This window comes from Dama dama, chromosome 21 (genome assembly GCF_033118175.1).
Source record: "Dama dama isolate Ldn47 chromosome 21, ASM3311817v1, whole genome shotgun sequence".
Classification (NCBI taxonomy): domain Eukaryota; kingdom Metazoa; phylum Chordata; class Mammalia; order Artiodactyla; family Cervidae; genus Dama; species Dama dama.
In genome coordinates, this window is record NC_083701.1 from 7370594 (window position 1) to 7391751 (window position 21158).

The 21158-nt window shown below is 46.2% G+C and overlaps 1 protein-coding gene across 2 annotated transcripts in view; it reads right to left on the minus strand.

Annotated features, from left to right (window-relative positions):
• Positions 1 to 1020: 1020 nt before the first annotated feature.
• Positions 1021 to 21158, minus strand: part of KHDRBS3 (KH RNA binding domain containing, signal transduction associated 3) — a 157449-nt gene continuing 137311 nt past the window's right edge. The window contains exons 8-11 of one of the 2 annotated variants that reach the window (XM_061123140.1): positions 11860 to 11918; positions 9907 to 10056; positions 8453 to 8508; positions 1021 to 1258 (exon numbers count right to left, since the gene is read on the minus strand). In XM_061123140.1, the coding sequence (XP_060979123.1) occupies positions 9965 to 10056; positions 11860 to 11918 (151 nt within the window). In that variant the 3' untranslated portion in view covers positions 1021 to 1258; positions 8453 to 8508; positions 9907 to 9964. Of the gene's footprint in view, positions 1259 to 8452; positions 8509 to 8929; positions 10057 to 11859; positions 11919 to 21158 lie in introns of both variants that reach the window. The other variant, XM_061123139.1, reaches the window with a different exon arrangement.

Below are 21158 nucleotides of genomic sequence, written 5' to 3' on the forward strand. Positions count from 1 at the left end.
GCCCAGGCAGCGGAGAGGAGGCCGCGGTTAAGGCAGCAGGAGTGGGATCGGGAGAAGGGGACAGGAGGTGAGCCGCAGAGTTCCAGTATCTGGGATTCCATTCGCAGCTTCATGACTGTGTCACTGACTCAGAAGAGGCTGCAGGCCAAATGGGAGGCAAAGTGTGGGAACACACGCCAATCCGGCTCAGGTCCTGACGTTCCTCCTTGTTTAGAATTAATTCCACACAGACGGGTGTGGAGACTCTGCTCTGATGGGCACCGGCGCCCTGGGATGCAGGTAGTATTCCTTGTGCTTCTGAGATGAAGAAACGCGTACGTGACAGACGCAGAACTGCGAACTTGAGGAGCAGAAAAGCACGTCTTTAGGATGCATGGAGAGCACCAGGAAAAACGAAGTTTTTTTCCTATCAGAAGTTGTTCTGTGCTCCCAACACACGATGCTCCCAACACCATACCCCGTAAACGGTGAATGCCTCGAGGTGTCTTTGAGTTAAGACAGTGACAGTTTAACAACGCACAGGATCGTATTCGAAATTCCAAGTCTAGGAAGCCTGTTGTGTGAGCTTCTAACAGAAGGAATGAAACCCATCCTCGGGTGTTGAGGGGTAGGGGGGGAGTTACTGAATTAAAATCACAGAGCACCAGAGAATGATGGAAAGACAAGGAACTGAATACTACTGTCCCTGGGGTGATGACCCTTCTGCTTCATGACAGATCACGGAGGCATGAAAGCTGCGTTTCCATCCTGGCAGCGCCACCCTGCTTCCTGCAGAAGCCTTTTTATAATTAACCTTTCATGTGGCAGAATGCTTTTGGCATAACATATTCGTATTTATTGGTCCATAACTGAGAGGGAGAAATCATTTTCAAATCTGAAATTTGTGCTGAGTCTTGACTTCCTGCAGTGAGGTGCAGCCACATATGGTTCTCAAGTGTGCAGAATTCAGAGCTGGGCTGAAATAACAAGTCTTTGTTTTTCTAGGTTTATATTAAAGTAGAAGCGATTGAAATGGGCAGCCTTTATTAAGTAATACACAAATCATTTGTTTTCTGTTAGGGGACAAAGATTGATTTTCTTTCCCTTTTTTTAACAGACTTTTCAAATCAGAAAGCATACCATTTTATAAAACATTTCATGAAACACAAAACTGTGCAAAAAAAAGATGATTTTCAAGTTCTCAAGTGAATTCATTTACTGACTAGGCACGTTGGTGAGTTGACTATTCTTAAGCAGTCCATAATTGGAAGGAAAGTTCCTGAAAGAGAGGAAAATGAAATATATTTGTATACATCAAGAGACAAATATTTATACTCTGGTGGCAATGCAGGATTTAGGCAGAGGAAGCAGGCGAGCTGAAATTTAATAGAAATGAGAATACTTACATAAAACAAGGAAAAATAGAATTATAGAAATTAAGGACCTAAAATCTTCGTGTTCAGTAGGCAGATGAATGATTTAAACAGTATGATGATCATCAAAATGCCATCCGTCATGACATTTATGGGTCTGCTTTCAGATGGCCAGGCTTTTTTTCCACATGGAACTTTCAATATTAAAATGTGCGGTGACTTCCCATGGATACACACTTGTCACCTGAAACTCAGCTTTCAGATATATTTTAATTAATATTATTAACACCAAATAATACATTTTGATGTGTTAACTACAACAAAATTGTTGTTCAAAACCCAGCCGGCAATCAGAAGGGAACAGGACCGATACAATCACAGTGGAGACGTGGCCGCCACCTCACTTACTCCCCACAGCTCCGGCCACAGACGGAGGAGGCCATCCCCCTGTTCCCTGCGACCTGGCCTGCCCACCCTCCTGTTCCCCGCCATGGCTGCCACGCCTCGTATTCCAGCAACTGCTTACGTGCCCCAGACCCGTGAGGGCCCTCCCTGCCTCCCAAACCTGCGGCAGCCCGTCACCTCTGACACGTGCTCCTCCTTCGTCTGCTTCAAGATTTCAGCTTATCTTTCAAACCCTTTGGTTTCTCTCCTCCTCCTCTGTGGAGCCTTTCCCTCCTCGTCCTTCCTCGACCAGCACATGTGACCTAGGTCCCTGCACCCCCTTGGCCTTCACCTCGCCTGCCAGGACCACACGCAGCACCCGTGTTCTGTGGGACGAACCAGGCTGTTTACTTTAAAAAGGGAAACAGAATCCATGGCTGATTCATATCAATGTATGACAAAACCCACTGGAAAAAAAAATAATAAAAATTAAAAAAAAATAAAAAATAAAAAATAAAAAGGGAAACAGCTAATATGCCTGTGTGCCCAGTCCTGTCCAACTCTTTGCGACCCCATGGACTGTAGCCCGCCAGGCTCCTCTGTCCATGGGCTTTCCCAGGCTAGAATACTGGAGTGGGTTGCCATTTCCTATTCCAGGGGATCTTCTCGACCCAGGGATCAAACCCATGTCTCCTGCGTTGGCAGGCGGGTTTTTCACCACTGCACCCCCAGGGAAGCCCGAGTGGTAACTGGCATTGCTTAATCAATGCACATGTCCTCGATGGCTTGATGGCTGTGCTCTCCTTATATGTGACAGACTTGCTTCTGACTCGAGGACTTCCTGGGGGTGCAGGACCACCCACACATCAATCAGCAAATCAGAATCAGGGGTTCACCCTCGGGTGCTGTCAGCCAGTACTCAGAGTGAAGAGGAAAAAGGGTTTTGGGGGGTAGAAGGAGGCAGGAGAAGCTCTTGAGGAACTGGCAAGTTCTGGACAGCCAGCGAAGAAGGGAGGAAGCGGGGAGCTGGGCAAAGGCAGGGTGGACAGAGGGCCACCTGGGGCCCGGTTTCCGCAGAGAGGCCGTGGGCCCCTCCAGAGCAGAGGTGGCCCCTTCCCCGGGTGCATCCAGGGCTGGTGCAGGGCCTGAGGCAGGCTGGCCTCAGGCTCAAGTCCGCCCATGAAAGGAGGTCCCAGGAGTGAGAGGAGACCGACAGGAGCCTGAGGAAGCGCGATCCATCACCGTCTTTAAGACGCAGCCGAGTGCCCAGAGCTGGCCTCGCTCATTCCCACAGGATCCAGCCCCACCACGTGCATGGGGGAACAACAACTGTGAACCCACTTTGCGGAGAGGAGTTTGCTGTGTGTAGGCGCTAACAGCTGTATATTGTAATGGACGGAATAACACTGAGGGTTCAAATTTCCTTCAGAAAAGCATATTAAGATACACGATTACCTCTATGGGGAGCAATATAGTAATAACTATAGGAAAATGTAATGACTCAATAAATCTATTTTAGAAACTTATTCTACAGATGTGTACGAACGTGCACAAGCAGAGAGATGAAAAGCTACACTCTCTAGCACGGTCTCTAATGAGTGCAAAACACTGGAAGCAACCGACTTGTCTGTCAGCAGTTGTTTAAATTATGATGCATTCATATAAATATTATTCAGCCAATAAAAAGAAAAGCATACCTTTATAATTTAAAATGATAGAAAAATGAACTCAAAGGTATACTCTAAAGTGAAACAAGGGAGGTAGACAACAGTGTACTGTTCTGTATGTAAAAACAGTAATAATCTGTGCAGAAGCAAAGCATATGATTTTTTATCTCTAAAAAACATACAAAAAACCAAGACCAAGAGCTGCTTCTGGGTGTTTCAGGGCAGGGGTGGGAATTAAGACTAACTTTTCATTGTACTCTTTCCCCAAAGTTTTAGATTTTGTACCAAGCACATGTATCACCTACTAAATAAAGGGCATGTTTTTGTTTTCCAACTTCACCTTCCCGATGGAAAAAGCCAGCGGTTACAGAAGTAAACGATCTCATTCCCACTGACAAACTAACAGTGAGGGGTGCTCAGGGTCAGCATTTTAAAATTACAGAGCCATTTGCTCACTGACTCATTTAGTCATCGGCCCCTCCATAAGCACTGTCACGCCAGGGAGCGGGCTGGGGTCTGGATGCAAAGTCAAATGAGACGTGGTTCCAGGTGGTGCTGGTGAGAGAGACAAACACATGCCGAGGGAGCGGAGCTCAGCCCTGCCCTCACGAGGCGTCTGCTCACTTATTCCACCCCCTCGACCAAGAGCCTGTTAGGCGCTGAGACTGTGTTAGGGAGCGGACATGGGCAGGTGAGGAAGGGCATGGATCTTGCTGTGGAGGTCAGGTGAGGTTTTACATACGTGTATATGTGAATGACAACATTTAGCAACCTGGCAAATTCTCTTTCGATGGAAGAATGACGCTAACTTGACCCGATGAGGCAGATAAAGTCCTAAGGCACAGTCCTGCACTCAGAGACACGATGCCCCCTGGCTCATTTCAGTCACCAGGTAAATGCAGCTGCTTGGAGACATGGCGCCCGCGCTGAGGGTGTCCGCGCCCAGGGTGGGGGCAGGGGCTCGAGAGGGAAGGACCCCATGCTGCAGGCTAAGAGCTCCCAGGGCCCCCCGGGGGATTCTGCACCCACGGCACAGGGGGAGACCCTGGGTCAAGGAAGACTTCCGGAGTGGGTTGGCGTGTCAGTCTCCCCCCAAAGCTGGACAGACCGGTGTGGGCCGGTTGTACCGAGAGCTGGGGAGAGGGGTGAGGACAAGTGATCTGGGGCAGAGAATGGCTCGGGTCTCACAGCACCCTGAAGGTATGCGCCCGCGAGGCTGGAGCAGACAGCGGAGGGAGGCAGGCGGCACCCGTGCTGGGAGCCACGGAAGGACTCCCACCAAGACGAGGAGAACAGTGACAGCAGGACAACTAGGTCTGCAGAGTAAGAATCCCATCCAGAGTCAGTTCCAATTAGGCAGGATGAGGGGAGGATGCAAGTCAGACTTTAAAATGTCCTACAACCTTGCTCAAAGATGGAAACAGAATCAAGCATAAGATTTTGCTATTTTAGATATAATGATGGATTTTTTTCCCTTTCTATTCCTACAATGGCAATACCACTCAATACAATTAGTATATCACTATAAATAGTAGATGGGCTTCTAGTGGTAAAGAACCCGCCTGCCAATTCAGGTTAGATGTAAGAGATGCGGGTTCAATCCCTGGGTCTGAAAGATCCCCTGGAGGAGGACATGGCCACCCACTCCAGTACTCTTGCCTGGAGAATCCCATGGACAGAGAAGCCTGGAGGGCTAGTCCATGGGGTTGCACAGAGTCAGATATGACTGAACTGACCTAGCATAAATAGATATGATTTGCATACAGAATAACAAACTACTATTTATATTTATCACATATAACCTATAGAGTAGCTTAACTTATTAATTAGATTTTTGACTACATTGTAGTTTTTTCTCTAAATCATCAGAGTCACTGTCTAATTTTAAGTTAGACTGCCTGAATTGTAATTCAATTTATGTGAGTGATTTTTTTCTTCCTGTTTTGGGTCTCTGCTAACTACACCCAACCATTCCTAATACTGCCTGTCAGGAGTCACACTGATCACACTGACAATATCACTCTTTGGTATTCATTGACTTGCTAAACGCTCAAACTGCCAAACACCGTGCTAGGAGATAGAACAAGAGGATGAAAACACGAGGCCCTGTTTTTAAGGCTCTCACCATCCGGCTATCAGGTCAATAACCAGTGCAAAGAGGTCTGTACACAGATCCTGTTGGAACAGAGACTGAAAAAGGCACCATCTCTGCCTGGGGCGTGTAGCAGGGCAAGTTCTAGGGTGAAGAGAGATTACATTTCAACATGGACTGTCATGTTTACACTTCTTAGCAGGACCTGCGAGATCCTTCATTATGTGTCCCTTGTCTACACAGACAAAATCATCTCTTGGTTTTTCTAATAATCCAACATAACTGACGATTCCTAGATAACTGTGCTTTCTTAAAATCCAAATATTTGCATAAAGTAGTAAACAAGAGCAAATACCTAGGTTTGTGTCAGGCAGGATTCCAATCTTCACAGCAAACAGGTAGGCATCACTACTGTGCCCATTTTACAGATGGGGAAGCTGAAGCTTAGACTGAAGTTCAGAGAGGTTAAGTCACAAAGCTGGTGGATGACAGAGCTGGGTGAGACTGCTTCCAAGAAGACCTTCCCTATGTGGTCATCTTCTACTGGGTCCTGAAGCCCCTGCTGGCACCCTCCGCCTCCACCACCCCACCTGGGGAGAGAGAGCGCACGTCTCTCCCATGCGCTATACCTGCCTCAGCCCTGCTAGCATCTTCACTGCCCGTCTCCCCGGCAGATGGCTGTGTCCATCACCACTGCGTCTCCACTGTCTGCAGCACAGCAGCTGCTCAGCCAATGTGTCTGCATGAACACCAACACTGATTCAACTTGGAATATCCTGAACAAAGGAAGATTCAGAACCTAAATACAGCCAGAGAATTCCTTCCTCCGGGAAGGAATCTGGGGCAGGGGGAGGGTTATCAGTCACAGGGTCTGCCAGCACGCAGTGTTGTGGGGCTACGTCTGGGAATGCAAAGTAAGACGGAAGCCAGCCCCGTCCTCAAGGAGCCTGCAGCACAGAGGGAGGGAGGGTCAGCCCAGGCAGTGGACCGCTCACAGCACAGCTGGGGGCGGGGGCCCTGGACTACAGTGGGCGCTGCGCAACTGGCTGCAGCCGCCGGCTGGGGGCCCACCCAGGGACCCATCGCCTGAGGCCTGAGCGTCTTCCTCGGTGAAACGGAGAGGACAGTCACCTTTTTGCTGTTGTGAGATTCCATCAAAGTGATTAAGCGCAGGTTACAAGTTGGTTGGCAACTTGTAACCAATCGAAGTCACACGTCATCAACACTAAAATGAGGACGTGTAAAAGCACGCTTTTCCAGACAGCAGGGCGGGCTGTGGCTGAGCTGGTGAAGACATCGCGGAAGGGTGGGCAGGCACGGCTTCCAGACGCGAAGGCCCGGAGACGGGGCGTGCTGGTGGGTCAGGCCACCACCTCCATCCGCGCTGAACTGTACTATACTTGAGGGTAAGGTCCACGTCCTACAGACCTCAGGGCTCCTGGTGCCTCATGTGTGTCTGGCGGAGAGCTCAGTAAACGAACACCGAGCAGGGAGGCCACGGGGATGACTTGGGAAGGATGCGGTGTGCACGGAGGGACAGGACAGAACCAGGCTGCAGTCTACAGGTCTTGGCTGTTGAGACAGGGGGGAATGAGGCTCAGCAGAGCATTTGCTGAGTGAGGGAAGCCCTCGAAAGCCAAGTAGAACCATCCGAGAGCATGCTGGTGGCTCCTGACCTTCCTGCATCACAACCCCTTTCTACAGTCCAGTGGATCTATGGTTCCTTTAAGAAAATGAAAATGAACATAAAATTGAACAATTTCTATGAACAAGCTCTGAAGACTGTCCATTGATTTAGCCCTCCAGGAATCTGTCCATAATTTCTGATTAAAGAAGCCTACACTTACTATTCAATATGCCAATTCCTAAAAACACCACCAACTTAACAAAAACTTACTAAAGAAAATAGTGGAAAAATCTCAATGTAACATAATAAATTGAAAAAATGTTTTATTCACATTCCCTTTCTGTACAAGAAAAGAGGCACCAAACAAAACAAAAGAGAACCCCAAACACTTATTTTGATTTATGAGAGTGAAGAGAACTATTTTCTTCCTAAGACTAATTGGCTAATTTTGGTGATTAAGAAGAAAAAAAAGCGCTCCTATTCACCATGTATATGAAACGTGTATTCGACTTCAATAATGAAACCCTACATTATGGTATCACCTGCCAGCCTTCACAACACTCTGAACACCACCTTGCTTAACACTCAGAAAAACTGCAGGAGACGAGAAATGTCCCCATTGTGCTGACAGCTGAAGCCAGACCATGTCACTCGGCGACGGGCAGGGCTCACACACTCTCTTACAAGTCAGATTCTCTGGGATGTCAGGGCCCATGCAGCATTCCTGACAGTTCAGGAAAAAACAAGAATAACTGAAAAGTGAGACCAGATTAATGGTCTCAGATTAATGATATCTCTCTTTCACGATCCCTATTGCTTGAATTTTATGAAACAATTTTATCAAATACTTTGCAATATTTATCTTCTTAAAAGCAAAACTTCGTTTTGCAAAACTCAAAGTAGAAAAGGACACACACGCGAAAATCATACTTTCACAAGCCTACGGTAATTATTGTCCAAAATTTCCAGCACATCTGTGTCGTATTATGAATATATACGGAGAGAATATATACAGTCTTTAAAAAAAAGGGGGGAGGATCACAGTATCAATAGGTTTGGGAAACTGCTTTTTTTCCACTTGAAACTGAAAAATTTTTTCTTCTAACGACCAGCCGGTTACACTTTCACTGAGGAGGGAGCGGAGTTACTTACACACTGCGGCGGCCGAGCCTCCTAGCTCAGGCCTGACTGGGTCTGACTGGCTTACATTCCGGAAGTTAATTTGCCACTGTCACCATGTCACTAGTTGATAGTGGAAGAAGTGCGTGGAAGAGCATGAGACCGTATTCGTCCTCCAAGCACATCAAAGAACCGGAACAAGGACACTCACCTGTGTCCGCCGGACCAACGCCGCCTTCCTTTCACTTTCCAAGATGGCTGACATTCCTAACAAAAGAAAAGACCTTTTTACTCAAAGAGAAGGCAGTCCCTCAGGAAATAAAAATTAAACATTTTACACAATCTACAGTTTTAAAAAAAACTTAGGCCAAATGATTAAAGAAAAACTTTATTAAATATTTGTCAGTTTTAAGAAGTGCCCTCAATTACTAACCAAATAATGTATTACAAACAACTAGTTATGAGGTTTTACATTTGTTTAACAGGGTATAATTGGCCCCAATTAAACTGACTAAACTAAGGCTTTTTAGATTACTAAAACAAATTAAACTTTTTAAAATGAGAATTTAGGTGATCTTAAAACCTTTCTAAAATGGATAATGAAACTTGCTAAGTTGTAACCTCCCTGGTTTTATTAGTTATATTAAGATAAATTAAGTGAGATTAAAATCTTATTTGATTTATTTACCTTTGAAAATGAAGACCGTTTAAGGGTTACACATCCTCAGCCTTGTCGAGTGCGACCTCAATTAGTCAAGTCAGAAAGTCTTTAAAAGCTTTGTGCTTATTGCTTCCAGCATGGAGCGAGGTGTTCATTAAGGTACCAAAATTCTCATAAAAAATCCAAAGTTGCACTAGTGAAAAAACGCTCAACAAGATGAAAACTGATCACATCTTTTTCAGAAAATCAGTAGTTATTTTAAAACCAGTTTTTAAACAAGATTAGGTTTTGCGTAGTTTTAACGTGCCATTCAAGCAGTTGGACACCATTTGGACTCTTTAAACAGCATTTAAATCTACGGTGAGTATATAATGGTACATTTAGTTTTATACCATGTTTTAAATAAATTGTACAATGTTTAGTGTGACCCTTTTTTGACAAGCATTGTTAAATGAATCTTTTCCCTGTTTACAACTATTTATGAAGGCCTTTTTAAATAAGAGAGACATGAAACTGTTAGCTCACACACACAAAATTTCTTTCAAAAGTTTATTTAGTATCAAGCAAGAGGAGACTTTGCTTAACACTACAGAACATTTCAAGACTTGAGTTACAAAAGAATACCACATTATTTGCACTTGTAATTGGCTTCCCTTTTTACGCATGTTGGCAAGAGAAAAAAAAATAGCATATGGCCAAAAGATAAAATAACTAAATTTCTATGGAAACCTTTAAAATGAAAGGTGAGGCTTATGTTAAAAGGATGGATTAACATATTTAGTAAACCTATCTTTTTTGTTTAACACTAGTTAATCAAAGTTATTTTTTTTTCCTTTTGATTACCTATTTTTCATATACAGACTGGAAATAACAAAATTTTACCAGTATTTTTTTTTTTTTTCTGCCCAGGTTGATGTTTCAACAAAGTAGTTTTAAATTCCATCCATTCAGATTTTAAGCATTTTGATTTATTTAAAAAGGGATTGTTCATAGAAAAAAATTACTTTGAACAGTATACAGGACTGGTGGAGACTGGCTATGTCACAACAGCAGACAGCACAATCAGTATCTGCCGTACGGCTGGTCCCTGTAGACGCCCTTCGCGGTCCTCGCCGAGGGGGCCTTGTGTCTCGAGTTAGTCCATTCCTCTTGCCCTAAAGCCAGTCAGAAGAATCACAGTTAGATCAACGCCAGAGAGCCCATGGCTTCATTTTTCAGAATCTAACTTAGCCCTGAACCCACGGTAGATGTCATACTGAAGATATAAATCCCCAAGGTACTAAAAAATCTGAGAGAATTCACTTTAAAACAATTACAGACACAATGGAAGATGTTCATCTCACTAGTGAAACCTACCAGCCTGGGAAGACATGATCCTTATATCTTAAATTACAGCTAAGTTTGCAAGAACTTCCTTTTGGTCACTTATCTAATAAAAGTCCACACACTCCAGCAGCAAATTGAGCTGTCTCTTGCTAAACGTGCAGACATCTATGCATGGGAAAAGGGTCACTTGGGATTTCTTCTTCAAAGACAAAGAAAACACAGATAAAAATCTGTGAAGGCAAAAGGAGAAAAAAACTGGAGTGCAAACTGGCAATGGGCAGTTTGGGAAATATGGCTTTGTTCTTCATGGGTCCTTCATATAAAGAAGGAAGGAAAGCTGTACTGGGTAGAGATTTATGTTTCCAAAACATTTCCTGGATAGGAAATAATCTCATGACATAACATCAAATTGCACGCATCCTCATACTAACTCCACACGGAACGAGGGATTTCCAACAAAGGACCCTGGTTCACCCCAGCTCAGGGCTGTCAGTGAATCACTTGAAGGTCTTTGACAACAAATAGTTAACATTTATGCTGCAGCACACAGCGATTTAAAAGCCATGTGTCCACAGAGACCAATTTTAAAAAGCTGTGAGGAAAAATGCTTAAAATGACCTCTTCTTTGATACAAACATGCAATCAACGTCATTCCCTCAAGCTAACTTGCATCAATTTAAGTAGACAGCATTCAACAAACCAAGGTATGTCTCTTAAGTGTTTGTTACGAACAACGACAAAAAAAAATCCAAGGTGCGGTCATCAAGGCTTGGGGCAGGTGATATAACAAAATGCACTTCAAAAGGAACACTGGAAAATGGTTTTTCAGTTACATTCAGAGAAATGTCATAACATCCATTAACGAGAATCCTGACTCACTTGCGCTGGGCACGAGGCACTCATCAGCGCTTTGCAGCTGACTGAAGCTTCGTGCTCTCTGATCTCTGTGCCCGCAGCAAAGGAGGTTCTCAGTATCATTAAGTTGCTGCAGCCAATTCTTTTAATTAAACCTGTCGTCCTTCTGCATACTGAGACTCTGGACGTGGATTCCCCAGCACCTCAGGCAGCTCCCACTGGACTCAGTGGAGTTTCACTGTTTCCCTGTAAGCCTGAGACAAGCCATCCATCTCCTCCCTGTCCCAGTGCTTATGTAACCTTTAACGAATGACTCCCACTGTAATGTTTTTAGGGGAACTGAGATTGGGAATAAATTAAAATATAAAGATGGGGGTGGTGGAATCACCACGACAGCAATTGAGAACTGTAGTCTCAACTGCTTCATTTTTCTTTACTGTCAAGAAGCAAAGACACTTCAGAGAGACTCATTCTATCAAGTGTCTGCAGTTTGGCAAACTATTCAAGTAAGTGAGAAAACCAGCACATTGCAATCAACCCAAACAGAAAATCTAGGTTCAGAATCTGAATGCCTGCAATTTTATGCAAGTCTTTAGTCCCCTTTAAATATTAAGTTTAAACCTTAGAGCGCTTCTGAAAATAGATGGATAAGCACAGATGAACTGAGAGGCAGCTGTGGTCTGAAATTCTGTCTGTATGAATCTCCCCACAGTTAAGTGCTTTAAGGTGTTTCTGTGACCTTTCCACTTATGGTTCCACTCCAGCCGTTTACTCACCGTAGGAATCATAAGCTTCTTCACTGAGTCCATGTCCATAATCATAGTAATCAGCACCACTGCATGAAACAAAGCGCACAAGCAGGGAAAGACAGAAACACAGTTAGGACAAACTGACTTGGCTGTGAGTTTAAACCACACTTGATGAAGTATCTGAAACTTAAAGGTAACTGCTAAAGGCAGGGCTAAAAGCAGAACAGAGTTCCCATGGAGAAGAGCGATCTTATTAGGAGCATCACGGCCCCTCCTGTGGTCGCTGACTTGAATTCACAGCAAACGTGTCTGACACTCAACCACCACCTGTCCGCGTGGAGAGCGCTGACAGCGCCTGAGGAGGACGCGGTCTCTTGAATCGTGGTCTGAGAGGGCACGCGTATGCAGTGGACCCAGGCTGGGCTCGTGCCAGGGGTCGGGGTGGGGGGATGTATGTGCAGGAGGAAGGGCGGCCATGGCTTCTTTCCCACCGACACCGAGCTCACGAAGGCACAGCCCTACGGAGCAGACGCCGCAATGCTGGGGGGGCCCCAGGCACTGGGCTTTACAGGAAAGCAACACGGCTGTGGGGCGACATGTTTCACCTCCCCAGCACCACCCCGTCACCATCAGGAGCGGCCGCTCAGCAGAGGCTGTGGATGGTGGGTGGGAAAGGCCCCTGCGTCCAGTCACCCGCCCTGGCCGAGCCTGTGGGGACAGAGGCACACGCACTGCCGTCCTGTATTCTGACGCGTGCTGTCCCTGAGACCTGGGAGGGAGGGATCTGTCACCATGGCCATTCTGTAGATGATGCAAAACAGGCCACTTACACACACAACATGTGTGAACTAGGCGTAACTTTTACAGGAACCTATCTGGGGAAATCTGGATGACGGGACTATGGCCCACACAATCAGCTTCTCACACTACTCTGGGTGTCTGAGGAAGGGCTTCCACCCACTCTCCCTGGCTTCCCCTTTCCCAGTCCTCTTAATTTTGTAGGGAAACAATCACCCTGAATTTGTTATCTTGGATTGTCCTGGAATAAACATTCTCATTATTCCAACTTGATGCAATCAAGCAAAGAAGTTCTAATCAGAATGGAAAACGATCCAGCTGAGCTGCTTAGCACCGGAGGAAGCACGGAGTGAATAATAAAGCCCACTCTGGGCCGTGCCCTGTGCCAGCCCTGAGACCCCCGAGCAGTCGCTGCCTCCCCTGGAGGTGGCAGAGCTGTCCTGTCCATTTTACAGGTAAGGATGCTGTAGAGAACAGCTGGGGCGCCAGCCTAACATCCCACAGACAGCAGGCAGGGGGCACATCCAGTTAGGTCCACACCTGGTTCTCCTCCTGCGTTTCACTTCTCAAGCCCAGGTGAGAGTGACCGGAGACGAACCATCAACTCCTCGGACGACAGCACAGGGCGGCGAGCCCTGTGAGAAGGGATGGGGATGGGAGCTACGGGCTTGTCTCACGCCTGTGGGGACGGGTCTTCACCTCTGCCCTCCTCTGCCAGAATGGTTCCTCTTGTCCTTTGCTCCCAAGCACCTCCTACCCAGTCGTTAGCCCAAATGCCACTTGTAGAAGCTGTAACTCAAAAAGGTTACGCTGCCTGTCCAAGGTCACACTACTTCCAAATGGAAGAACAGGTGCAGAGCTAAATGCACCCTTACTCCACAGTCCGAGCTCTCTGTCCACGGGCACGTGTCCTGAGGGACGGCATGCTGTCTCAGGCGTCAGGGTCTGCAGGAAACCCAATGCCAGTGGATCATGGTGAACTGTAACCGTCTCAGTTCCCTCTGGTCTCCAATGCCTCCTCTCCCTTTCTGTAGTCCTAGTTTTCTATCCTAGTATTATATACATTTATGGCAGGAAGAGAAGAGGGACTAGCTGAGTGAGGAACAGAGAGATATTCATATTCAAGAAGGAAAAAATTTAGCAAAAACAAGCAACAACAGCAAAATATGGCCTCCATACTCTTAAAGTTTAACACTTTTAAATATGAGAACTGCTATTAAACAATACTTTCCTCATCTTATAGATAGAAATTCAGAAGGGAAACTTTTGATAAAATGCTACTGTCAAACAAGGGTCAAGACATCTGGGTCTAAACCCGGGCCTCCCAGCACGGACAGTCTTGGGGCAGTTGTCCACCCACCTGCTGAGTCTGAGTGCCCCTCTGCCTGCCAAATCCCACCACACTAGATGTCTCCCAGACCCTGGGAAGCCCTAACGGTCTCAGTGCCTCACGTAGAGCATCTGGACACAGCAGTCAACATACTTTCTCATTTTGTTGAAAATAAATTGGCTACTGCTTCTTAGAAACTCAGCACTAAATTAAGTGAACCTCAGTCTTCTTTCCAAAGGTCAGAAGTTACATCATAATGGCTCCTTAGACAAAGTGGTAATGTTCTTCAAAATCGCATCTTGGCTACTCAGAAAACAAAGAGTGACTTCTTCATAAAACTGAAAAGAGTCCCCTTTACTGAGACAGGTCCACTGTCAGTGACAGGTACTGAGATCAGTAAACAGGAGAAAAGCAACTGCCTTCTGATTAAATGCAGTGAGCAGTAATGAGCATCGGGGTGGACTAGAAATCCACCTGGAAGTGCTCTCACATAGACCAGCATAAAAAAAAAAAAAAAAAAAAATCAGGGTGACGAATGTTTCCCAATGAACGGCAGGATAAAAGGAAACATAATTTGGTCGGGCGATGGTTTGGTGATAAGACAATCTTTAGTTTTGACAACTGAAAACTTTAAACTGACATTTTTTATCATTTCACTCAGTTTCTGATTATTTATTTCAAGACTGTCATCAAGCCAAGAAGCTGGGAGCAGCTGAGCCCCATTCTCATACCTGTCAGTTCCATCTGAATTGCTTTTGCAGCATTTCATTTCGTGCACCTCCAATGTCTATTAACCCAAGATGTGTCCTATTTCCCAAGGATAAACTAAAAACCCAACATAAGGCAAAGGAAGAAGACTCTAAAAATTTCTTCATTTATGAATACAACTTACAGTATTAATAATAAGCAAGAAAACACGGTAGGTTGACCATCCCTTTTCTCCACCAGAAGGGGTCAATAAAAGTCTTCCCTTCAAGCGGTCCAGAGTAAGCGCCTCTCCCGGCACCAACGCCGTGTCTCCCAGGCCTACTCTCTGTCCTCCACGTTCTACCCTGCATCAGGGGTAGAAGGAAGTCCAAAGGCTCCGTGTAATTCCTGGCCTTCCCGGAGGTTCTCGACCCATCAACTAGAGTCAAGAAACAGGCCCAGCACTGGGAGGAAACACAGGGGTCACGGAGCAAACAGTAGCACTGGGACCAAGCCCACGTGCCCCCAGGTTACGGACATGTGTTCAAAAGGAGGCCAAAAATGAGCTCCCAGATCACCCTGTCTCCGCAAACGGGACTAAGAAGGAACTCGTGACATGAATCTGTCTGGTGTCTAGATCTTCAAGCCTTTACATGAATTTTGATGGAAAAGTCGCTGGGACTCATCTCATCAGGCCCTTGGCTGGTCATGTGCAGCTCAAGGAACTCTGGATCACTAGTCACTCTTTGTCTCCGGTACTTGTAAAGCTCTGCCCATCCCCTTCTGTCCCCATCTCCATCCCAATTCTATCTGTGCCCTCCGGAAGTCATGGCTCATCACATATCCTCCACCTCCTCTTTAGACATTCCCTTACCTTCTTCCTCAGTGAAAGCCTGGTTCTCCTCTAACGACACCTCTCCCTCAGGAGCCCTCTCCTCTCCTCTATCCCGCATGGCCCATGTGCCACTAGGACAACAGGAAGGTGAGTATTCTCTTAACAACCGCCCCCACCATTGCCACTTGTAGCCCATTATGCTCCACTCCTCTGCACAAACACCCAGCTTTCAATCTCTCAATGGCATCGCTGTCCTAAGTCCTGGTGTTTTCTGTATGCGGGCAGATACTCCTTCAAACACGTTGGTCTGCTGACTCTCTGGACCACTCTTTCCACTGATCTTGCCTCTAGTCTCCTTTGGCCATCAGCTCCCAGGTCACACCTTAGTTCCTGTCACATCAATAAACCCTTCTACCCGCCTTGTGTCAGCTTCATGCACTCCATCCTCTGACCATGGCTTCCCCTCTCCAGCTTCACTCCTGTCCTCTAGTAACATGCTGACCCTCCTTTGCAGCATGTTGCAATCGTCCCACTACTGTTGTTACATTTTCATCCCTCGTCAAGGGAACCAGTGAACTTTAACCTGCTGGATTCGGTGGTCAGTTCTCAGGTCTGCTGTGTGACTGGGCAGGAGATGTGACACAGCTGGTCACACAGAGTGGACGCCCCGAGGGGATGCAGCCTGGTTCCCACGGAGGCACACTCTGGTCCAACGAAATAGCAGGGCAGTACAACAGGAGCAGAGGGACCCAGGGAGGCAGAGGGGGTCATGCAGACCATGGAGAGGCTTGGTTTCTTGTTTTTATCCTGAGAAAGATGGCTCCAGGGAGAAACGTCCCCATAATGAAGTTCGCCATTACCTGAGATGGGGAAGATGGAGGAAGAAAGAGCTCTGGGCGGGGAGCTGTCAGGAGTCTGGCCTGGGACAGGCTAAGTTGCATAGGCCTCTTGGACCTCCCAGAGCAGTTGGAAAGAGAAATCGAGAGGCTGGGGGAGTGGTCTGGACTGGAGACATAAGTCTGCAGTCCTCGTCGTGTGAAAGGTACTCAAAACCCAGAGACGGCACGCGCTCCCTCCGGGGACACATGAAAGCAGACAGAGCTCGGACTGTGGAGTAAAGGTGCACTTGGTTCTGAGCCTGTTTTCCATTAGGAAGTACTGTGATCTTCAACAAGAAGCATAATCTTTTTGAGGGGCAGCTTCTACAAGTGTCTGAAACACAAGAGGTGCTCAACAGAAGCACTGGCAGGAATGAATGAACGGCGCATGCCGCTCAGGGTGAGGGCCACCGCGGTGTCCTCTGACAGGGCGACAGCGGGGCCACGACGCAGTGAGCTCAGGCACAGTCTCTCTCACTGGCTGGACACTTCCTCTGAACCGAATAAAGAGCGGTGATCAGCTTTGACCGTATTGTTGTAACGAAGCTTGCCAAGCCTCATTTCAGATGTAACAATTACTTTGTCAAACAAAAAGATTTTAAATGTTAATGTAGGTCTGTCGGAGAATCAGAGACACAAGGTTTGCCATTTACAGTGATCCTCCACCTCTAGTGTGAAAAGCTTCTCAAACTGACCTCACTGTAAAGTGCAAGAACTTACTTGTACTTGACCGACCAAAGGCAAGAAGTCGGCCTTGAGAAGTCGCGCGGTCCGTCCGCTGGGCTTCAGGTTAAATTGTCTTAATCATCCCAGAGAAAGATTCCCTCTCCACTTTCAAAGACTTCCAGAATACAGTCTGACTAACTTGTCACAGTAACAGCCTCGAACAGGCCTGACAGAAAGTTCCATGTTAACCTTCCTCTCTCACGAGACTCTCCGAGTCCTCTCTCTCTGGCTCTTCTCCCACAGAGCTCGAGACCACCTCCTCCTGTGACAGTGCGCTCAGGAAGCGGGTCACCCGGGGCAGGAAGGGAGGAAGCACACGGCTCAGGGGCTACTGGCAAACCTAATTTTAAGGACCTGTGTCAACTACCATGGCTTCCCAGGCGGCACAGCGGTACAGCGGTAAAGAACCCACCTGCCAACACAGGAGATGCAAGACACATGGTTTTGGTCCCTGGGTTGGGAAGATCCCCTGGAGGAGGCAATGGCAACCCACTCCAGTGTTCTTGCCTGGAGAATTCCATGGACAGAGGAGCCTGGCAGAGCTACAGTCCATGGAGTCGCCAAGTCAGACACGGCTGAGTGACTGAGTGCATGCATGCACACGCACGTGTGCACACACACGTCGACTGCTAGGATCAGGCACAGGGTACTGGGCAGAGACATGCAAACAAGATCTAACACTAATGACAGACACTATCAAACAGCATCTATCATACATTATCAAATGCCGATAAGGAGCCATGCATTCTGCACAAATTTTCTCTGATATTTAAAACAAACTCGCAATCTGGCATTATCTCTATTTTATAAATTTAGGTTAAAAACAACATTTTCCCACCATGTAAGAGACAGATTCTCACTTGTTATGCTCTCTCTTGAGAAAGGTGCTCTTGGTAGGAATTTCTGAAGTTCAGATGTCACCTGTTCCCAGCATCTGTTCCACAGATATTTCTGGAATACCTACTATGTGCTGGGCACCAGGATGCAACAGTAAACAGGTTCCAGAATTTGTGATAAAACATGTCTGGTCTAGTGTGCAAGGCAGACAACTGTAAACAGGCCGGTGGAGGACTGTGATTCCTAGAAGCCCAGAGTTCTGAAGGAACTCAGGGTGGGGCGCCTGGATCAGTTTTGGGGTACCTGGGAGTGCCTCCTGGAAGGAGGAAGGTCTAAACTGACACCTACGAGAAGAGCCAGACAGAAAGGAGGAAGAAAAGCATCTCAAGCAGAACAATACACAGTTTGCCCTGGTGACAGGACAGTGGTGACTCAGACAGAGTGCCTTCTCTAGAGCCGTGTGGCCGCAGTGGGGGCGGGGGTCAGGATACAAGTCTAGTTCCCCTGGCTCTCAGGGGCCTCTCTCCACCATCTAATCTGATGACCAGTCACCATACTCACAGCACAGTGGAAGTATGTTTGGGCACTTTTTCAAAAGGCAACACAATTCAGGGAGCCAGAAAGAGACAATGACCTAAGACATCCATGGTCGAAAGAAGAAGCTGGAGAACTTCTTGCCTGGGTGCTGGAATCCATCTCCTGCTTACATGGTGTGTACACGGAAAAACCAGTCACTCAACTGGACGATTCAGACAGGTGTGAATTTACGCCCTTTGCTATAGGTACATAATATTTCAGAAAAAGGAAAACAAATAAAAAATAAAAAAGCTAACACTCATGTTAAAAGGGAAGGGCCAGTGGGCAGCTACTGCCTATTTGGTGTGCACTCTCCCTGTCCTTCTTAGCAGAAGATGCCTTGTGAGACAGGGTGAAGTGCTAGTGGTAATGTGCCCAGCCATTACCTCCGTTTCTCGGCCAATTCTACAGGGAGGATACCAATGAGACAGGAGTGAGCTTTAGGGAGTGATGCTTCTGGGGACTTCCTAAAAGCAGGTGGACCCGCCCAGGTGGCAGGGCCTTCCTCCTCTTCTCTCTCCCTGCCTGAAGCCCAGCCTGGCAGCTGGACTGTGACCGCCGCGTGAGAGCAAGTTGAGCCCAAGGGTACAGGGCAAGGGCAAGGAGCACGGGGCAAAGAAAGGGAGCGGCCTGGCTGCTCAGCGACTCCACAGAGTGGTCCCAGTGGTCGGAAGCTGCTAACGTCCGTTCTGATTCGGTGGCATGTGGGGCTAACTCAGAGCTTATCCCAGTCCTACAATAGGGTGCAAGCACCCTGACGTGAGGGACGCCGCGTGTCTCTATTTTTCTCTGCTGCAGGGACGTCCGCTCCTGCTTATTTCAACAGCACTGTCAGTACTCTCCATCTGCAGCAGTCTACGCTGCTCTATCGAAAGTTTCTTAAAAGACTGCAGATGGTTCTACGTAATCTTTTAGAAACGACGAATTTTGATTATATTCCAAGAAAAACAAAAGAGTAAAAAGAGAAGAGTTCTGTTCATGAGCGTCTCTTCGGTTCACTGTGCCTCTCTCCTCCTCCCACACACTTGAGGCACGCACACACGGAGGCCTCAGGACACTTCAGGGAGTGAGTTTCACAGTGACATGCACTGATGCTGGCGCTGCGTGTGTACGCCAGGCTAAACCTGCCTTACATGCTCACGGCCACTTGTCAGCAGGCTTCCTGTCTTATGTCATCATTTTGGAAGACAGTACAGAATTAACAGTGAGAACGGGGCTGTGCGGGCACGCGCACTGTCAGAACCTAGGCTCCAGCGTTTACTCTGTGTGCGAGCTTGTGTGGGTGTGCCCAGTTGAGTCTGACTCCTTTCGATCCCCTGGACTGTAGCCCGCCAGGATTCTGTGTCCATGGGATTTCCCAGGCAAGAATACTGGAGGGGGTTCTCATTTCTCCCTCAAGGGGATCTTTCTGACCCAGGGATCGAACCCACATCTCCTACCATCACAGGCAGATTCTTTACCACTGAGCCACCAAGGTGTAAGCCTGGGCAAGGTTAATTCAATTTCATCTATTAAATAGTTTTTAAAATAAATCTTTCATAAGATTGCTGTGAGGTTCAAAGAAGATAGTGTGTTACATACATAAACTTAGGTCTTATTCAAGGACAGCTGTTATGAGTACTACTGAGGTAGAGGTTCCCTCTGAATGAGCAATATTTTTCCTAGCGTCTTATTGATGTTATACAAGCTATTTCTGCTTATTTGCTAGAGTGAGGAATGAACCTTTAGTGACAACAAATCCAGGAAAAATACCAATAACAACTAATAGTTTCCATCTATTGGAACAGTTCTCTGAAATTTCATAACTTTAGCGAAGGTAAGTGCTATTGGGGTCTTCATTACTTTCTGTAAAGCAATATTTTATTAATAGTTGTCAGTACAGAGGTCTTGAACATTTTGGTTAAAATTATCCCTAAGACTCTTTATATACCACAGGTAGGAATTAATGTACAAGTTCTCTGAAAAACACTTTGGCAGTTTCTTAAAAAGTTAAACATATAATTAATATTTGACCCAACAATTCTACTCCTAAATGTCTAAAGGGAGCTAAAATACAAGTCTGCACAAAGATCTGCACATAAATGTTCAATGCAGCATTATTCATAACGCCAAGAAGTGAAAACAAACCCGGTATCTATCACCTAGTTAATGCATAAACAAAACATGGTAGAATCATAAATGGAAAACCATTCAGTAATAAAAAGGAAAGAAACACTGGTAAAAGCTATAATGTGGATGAACCTCAAAAACATAATGCTACCTTCAGAATACCTGATGTAAGAGGTCATATATTTTGATTATATTTATGTCTTTTTACTTTAGTTGTTCTCAATCTTTCCTCTTTGTTTTACAGCAATTTGTATACATTATACCTGGATGTGTTTATATTCATATTTATCCTGCTGAGGGTTCTTTGACTTTGCAGATCTGTGTGATGGTATTTTTTGTTAATTTTAGAAATGTTTGTCATTATTTTTTCAAATACTTCTTCTACCTCACACTTTCTCTCATCTCATTCTGCAATTCTCATAACGTTAGACTGTTTTACAGCATCTTGCAGATTTCATACCCAATGTTCCTTCTACTCTTCATTTTTTTTTCTCTTTTCACGTTTGAATACTTTTTTACAATTTGTCTTCAAGTTCTCTTACTATTTCCT